At 42.8% G+C, this 6,000-nt stretch overlaps 1 protein-coding gene across 2 annotated transcripts in view; it reads right to left on the bottom strand.

Moving 5' to 3' along the window:
- Window positions 1-807: 807 nt before the first annotated feature.
- Window positions 808-6,000, bottom strand: part of LOC110486545 (growth factor receptor-bound protein 2) — a 39,525-nt gene continuing 34,332 nt past the window's right edge. For both annotated transcript variants that reach the window (XM_021558235.2, XM_021558236.2), the window contains 3 exons: window positions 3,849-3,971; window positions 2,943-3,111; window positions 808-2,623 (listed from right to left, as the gene is read on the bottom strand). In XM_021558235.2, coding sequence (XP_021413910.1) covers window positions 2,438-2,623; window positions 2,943-3,111; window positions 3,849-3,971 — 478 coding nt within the window. In that variant the 3' untranslated portion in view covers window positions 808-2,437. The remainder of the gene's footprint in view (window positions 2,624-2,942; window positions 3,112-3,848; window positions 3,972-6,000) is intronic.

Raw genomic sequence — 6,000 nt, 5'->3', positions numbered from 1 at the left:
CAAAGCCAGCAAGTCCCTTAGTGGAAAATATGACAGACAATTGATAATTGAATTGATCCTCAAATGATGGGAGATAGAGACCTTGGGAAATTGTCTGACACATTTTTGGAGAAGACAGGTTTTGGTAAATGCTTGTGAAGTTCCCTGGCTATCTGGGACAACGTCATCAAATATGGCTGTTATATATTCATGCTGCTCACTTAAATGTCTCTAGACTCCACACCTGAGGACGTCTTACAGTACATGACATCCTCAGACTACAATGGATTCCATGGACTAAGGATGGAGAGAACTTAATGTTCCCAGTCCGCTGTTTTGTTAAGTGTCCATCAGTGGAAAGGCTGCCTGCATGTGACGCAATGTAGTCAGAAAGTGGCCATATTGGTTGGAAGTGTTTAAGGGCTATAAATAACAGAACACAAAAGCAGACAGTCCAACAGAACAAGGGTAATGCAATGTGTACATTTTCAGCGGGCAGCAAACCCCTGTATGTACCAAGGACCCAAGGCTGTGCTTAAAGACGCTAAGCCATCAGCTTCCTCTTCAACTGAAGCTTGTTCACGGCACCCAGAGGGACAGGAACTTGGCATTGGACACTCAGGGGAGTCTGATGTGTCAATATAGGTATTTATTTGTGATTCCTGTCTGATTCATGGCCGAACACTGCATGTCCCAGTCCCTACAGGTTGTCAGATGCAAAGCCAGGTAATGGGCAACTCATTTCTATACATTTTTAGACAGATGAATTTAGCCATCAAAAGGTTTGTTGAATCACAAGATGAAAAAATAACTATGCGACTATCTATGGACCACACCACATGGTTGTTCTTTTTTTATTTGTAGAATTGCATTTTTATTTAAAAATTAAATTAAAAAAAAGAGGCAAAAAAAAACAGTATCAATAGGGAAGAGAAGGCAAGATACACTTAAATAAGAAAAGTTCCATGTTGGAAAGGGCACAGGGAGGGAGGGAGATGTGGCGTTGATGGGACAGGTTGGATTATGTACATGGTTTCTCACTGCAGGATTGACGGGCCCCACAAAGGGGCTCAAAGCAGCAGGTCGGAGACACTGAAACACCAGAGAGAAAGGCACTATCCAGAGAGAACAAACTAAACACACACTGAAAAAAACACACACCGGACCAGAAATCAAATGCTTAACATAAAAAGTGCTTGACACGCCACAGACGAGAGAAAAACAACATTGGTCAAGCTGATCTCTCAACTTTTAGCATAAAAGACACAATTTTCTCAAACTGTTTATCACGCCATCATGTGATTATCCAACTCACCTACTTGTTATGTGTGAGTCTAACAAGGAGGGGACTGTTAATGTATGCGCGTGTGTGATTGATGCATATTTTTCATACATCTCTCTATATAATTTTATATTGACACCATTACTAATTCAGCACTTCTCGGAAATCCCTTGCAGTTGTGTAGTTCAGTTCTCCGACCTTGCTTCCCTCATGTCAATGTCTCTGGACTCAGTCAGCTACATTCACGGCCTAAGAGTAAAATGGCTGCAATAAATACATTGGCTTCAAAAGGTGGCTGGCCTTTTACAGGGTTTCATAATACAACAGCTCATGCAGCATACATGGCTCTACTCGCTGCTCGGCGTTAGCTTCCTGACACGATTGGTTTTGTTAGAAATAACAGAAAATTAGGAAATTATTTCATGTTTTAAATATCATGCCATTTTATCTGGGAGCCCTCAAATAATTCAGGAAAAATTATACTGACAATTCAGCTTATCCCAGAGCTACTAGGTCTATTCCAGACTAACATTTTTTAACATAATTTACAAATGGAAAAAAAACAATACAATTTGTGATGACTGGTAAAACACATACAAATATATATAATATATATTCTTAAAAAATGGATTCTCTCTATACTGTAGGTGATTTATTTATACAGCCCTGGGCTGAAGTACAATGCCAATGATATTGGACTTGTTAACTTGCTGCAGATAACATCAGTATTTTTTTTATTTTTTTTTCAATCACTTTTTAAAATATTTGTACATGTATTTTTATTTAAAACAGCGTTAGGATTTATTGGTATTTCATTTAGGTGATTAAAACATGCAGCAAAAAAGGAAAAGAAAACGCATGTAAAGATGTAGAGAGGACAGAAGCAGATGTGGGAGTCTAGGTATAGAATCATTCTCATTATCTTCACTTTTGGTGCACTATGCTTAGTTTCTCTGTGTTTTTCCTCAATGACAGTTCAGTTCTGACTGAAGCGTTCACTATGGAGGCGAACATTCTCAGTGTTAAAAGTTGGCTTTGCTCAGCTGCCACCGACAAGGTGATGCCGTCAACAGAACTCCTCCTCCATTTTTCATTCCTTGTTGCATTCTCCCTCTCTGTTCCTGATGTCTTCTTGATGGGTTGATATGGGGTGGTTGTTGATATGTGTGTGTTTGTTTACATGTTCCGGTTGACTGGTGTCACGTAGTTACGGGGGAACATCCCTGTCAGCCCGTGGCATCCTCCCTTCCACCAGTTAGGGTCAGAGTTGTCCAGGACCTGGATGAAGTCTCCGCGTCGGAAGCCCAGCTCACCATCCTCCTGGGGGTCAAAGTCAAAGAGAGCCTGTACATATGTGGGATGCTGTGGGCAGGGAGAGAGAAAGAGAGCAAAACAAATCCATGAGTCCCAGACATGTTAACACAGTCTTTCAAAAGGACAAAGCCTCGGTTCTTCCGTGATTGTGTTTTCTGAACCAACCGTGATTTGTTGGTGAACTGAGCCAATGCCATGACATCCAAAGGTTAGGCCGGCAGGATGAGGGATTGAGTCAGCAACTCTGGGGCCAATTTGTCTCCCTCAAAGCTATCAAAGCTTTGTTTTTTGTTGTGACCATTAAGTCTCCTACAAAGCCACACTGGTAAAGAGCCAGATATGAAGGTTAAGGGGGATGTGTTCTCACCTGGGGGACCTGCTCAATGTCACGCAGGAAGATCTGCTGGTTGCGGGATACAGAGGTGGAGCGGTGGTAGTCCACCAGCTCGTTGAGCGAGTTGAACTTCACCACCCACAGGAAGTACTTTCCTGCCCCATCACGCAGGACTTTGAAGTGCTGAACGTCATTTCCAAACCTGAGGAGACGGGGGACAGAGGAAGAGAACCATGGGTAGCTGGCCAGCAGCAGACAGTCAACAGACACAGAACTGCTGAAACAGGACAGAGAAAAGAGATCCCAACGGCCAAAGGAAATACATGTGGAAATGTTCTCTTAGCAACACATTAGGAAGACAGACTGTCTCTATAACAGTGTGAACACAGGTCATGACCCCATGGATGGCAACGCTGCAGACAGAGATAAACCAGCCTCTTCCACAGCCATCAGGGGGATTAGTCTCTACTAAGACAAACTCCTTGTTCTGTACTCAGAGGGCAATAGACAGCTGAAGTCACATAGACAATTCAAGATAATTAAAGTGATCACTATCTAATTTACATAGACAGACACTACAGCAACAAAAGAGTGAGGGCTGCTGAATTGAGCCTTTTTAAGTAAAGCAGAGTGGAAACAGACATGGGGAAATCAAAGAGTTTGCGTCAGTATTGTGCAAGCTGGAAAGGGAGAGCTGAAATCCTGCTGTAAAATGACTGAGTGAGCTGGAGTTAATGTTCATAGACACCAGGGGGCAGCACAGAACACCGGGTAAAAAAATCAAGTGCTAGTGCTGTATTTAAACACAGGAAGAGAAAGAAGAGAAACATAGCAGATGTTTGTGTCTGTTATCCAATACATTGTACGGTGTAGAGAAGTCCCTCGCCCCAACATATGTAGAGCAGGGCTTCTAAACCTTTCGTGTGTGTGTTCACTTACTTGACAGAGAGGGAGAAGTCCCCTGGCGCACTCTCACTCTCTCGGATGAGGAAGGCCCCGTCGTGCCTCTGTTTGTTCAACATCTCCTCTGCCTTGGCACGGGGGATCTTGCCAAAGAACCACCTGGAGGGAGGGACAGCACCACACACACACACAGCAGGGTCAGGAGAGAGAACACAGCCGGGACAGCATGAAGCAAACAGACATCTGCTCCCTCACGATCAGGTACGACACATGGTCATCTCCCACTGTTTACAGTCCTAACAGATTATACAGAATTTCAGATAAAGCCTCTGCCCCAGTCAACCGATTAATACTGCAGGTAGGAGAACCAGAACCATGGGCGTTGTGTACAGTGGGGGCACAGGGGTTGAGGAGTGGGGATTGCGTGCTGTGCTGTTGAAGCAGAGCCTGTCTCACTCCCAGCAAGGTCTGTGATAGCAGCCCTGACTGGGCCAATGGCAGCTGTAGCAGCAGGAGGCAAAGAGAGAGTGAGAGAAATCGTCTCTCCGGTTAATTATTAACCAGAGCAGCCAGAGAGATGACATCTTGGCTCCTTTGCATGAAAGTGAAAATCAATAATAAAATGACCAAGACCTAATCTTCTTTGTATTTGTGCCCTCTATTGGCCGGCCCCCGCCGACAGTTCCCTGTCTGATAAAGGTGCCGGCAGAGCAATTTAAAGCAGGCACGGAAAGAGCAGCCAGGCCATTTAGAGTCAGACTGGTTGCGTCTCTTTCTCTCTCACACTCACACACACACACACACACACACACACACACACACACACACACACACACACACACACACACACACACACACACACTACTGCGCAGATATAAATGCCACTATGGAAAAGCAAACTAAAGCTATTTTGACTCAATTGAGCAGGCTCCCAAATTTGTTATTACTTACACCACTTCTTCTATAAGGATGGTCCAAAAGTTCCATATTTCATGGTCTGGTCTGTGAATACATACCAGGAGACGAAACGCAGAGGCACATTAACATCTAGCGTTGGCTGAAGCTACTGTACTGCATGTGGGTAGTTGCCATGTAGCCAAAACGAAAATGAACAAATGATTGATTCAAAAATGAAAGTAAAAAAAGATAGTTGGAAAAAAGTATATCTAAACATTTCAAAATGTTCTGTGGCCAATAAATAATATGTATATAATATGTATCCAATTTAATGACACATTTCATGCATTAGTGCCTTGAATTTGTCCCCTGTGACATAAGTAATACTAATATAACGGTTTAATGATTCTCAAATAGACAAGAAAGGGATTGACTAATTATCAGTTATTTTGTTTTTAAAATCAGTAATCATAGTGTTGAAAAACACATTTACTTGTATAATGATGATAACCAAGTGTCTCCCCGTTACATTTGGAGTAAGATTGTAATTTGACAAAACCCTAGATAAAAAGCAATTACTTTACTTGTGTATTATGATAATGTTACCTGCTTCAACAATTATTTGACATTTTGTTCAAGAAAAGCCCTTTTTTATTGGTGTAACCCCATAGAACATGTCGTCCCACTGATGGACAATACACAACAGGCAGTCCAATGTTACGGTTAAAACGTAATTAATGAAACCATGAAGTTTCTGACCGCTCTAAAAATGCAACTTCTAAACATCAGTAACGGATCCTCATTAAAAGATTTAAAATGTACTACAATTACAGGGCCTCGAAAAAGTCCTGCACTGCTATTTTTCATCACTACCTCCCCGAGTTGGGAGTGGGTAATTTGCGAGCCTGTTGCCTTCCTTGGATGTGGAAGCCGTTTCTTAGGCTCCGCGCCGGTATCTAACTCTGATTCCCCGTTACCCATGATCACCATGGTATGCACAGAAAGTACCATCGGAAATTGACAGGGCACACAATCAAATTAGATGTCAGCGCCACGAATGGCACGCCACCGGTCGAGATTAGAGAGTCACTAAAAGAATTAGAGTACCCACATGGATTTTAGGTCTGTTAAATACACACATCCCCAACGGTCAGCACTTGTTGGCATGTTATCCAAGTAACGTTGGCGCGAGCAAAGGAACATATTTAAATGAGCCATTGGCAGTTTCACTGTACCGGCCGTGTGTACTAAGCCTTGCATGTCTTAATCTTTGAGAGGAATATGCTACTGG

This window comes from Oncorhynchus mykiss, chromosome 13, assembly GCF_013265735.2.
Source record: "Oncorhynchus mykiss isolate Arlee chromosome 13, USDA_OmykA_1.1, whole genome shotgun sequence".
NCBI lineage: Eukaryota > Metazoa > Chordata > Actinopteri > Salmoniformes > Salmonidae > Oncorhynchus > Oncorhynchus mykiss.
Note: the sequence above shows the minus strand (reverse complement) of the source record. Positions and strands in the feature narration are given on the sequence as shown.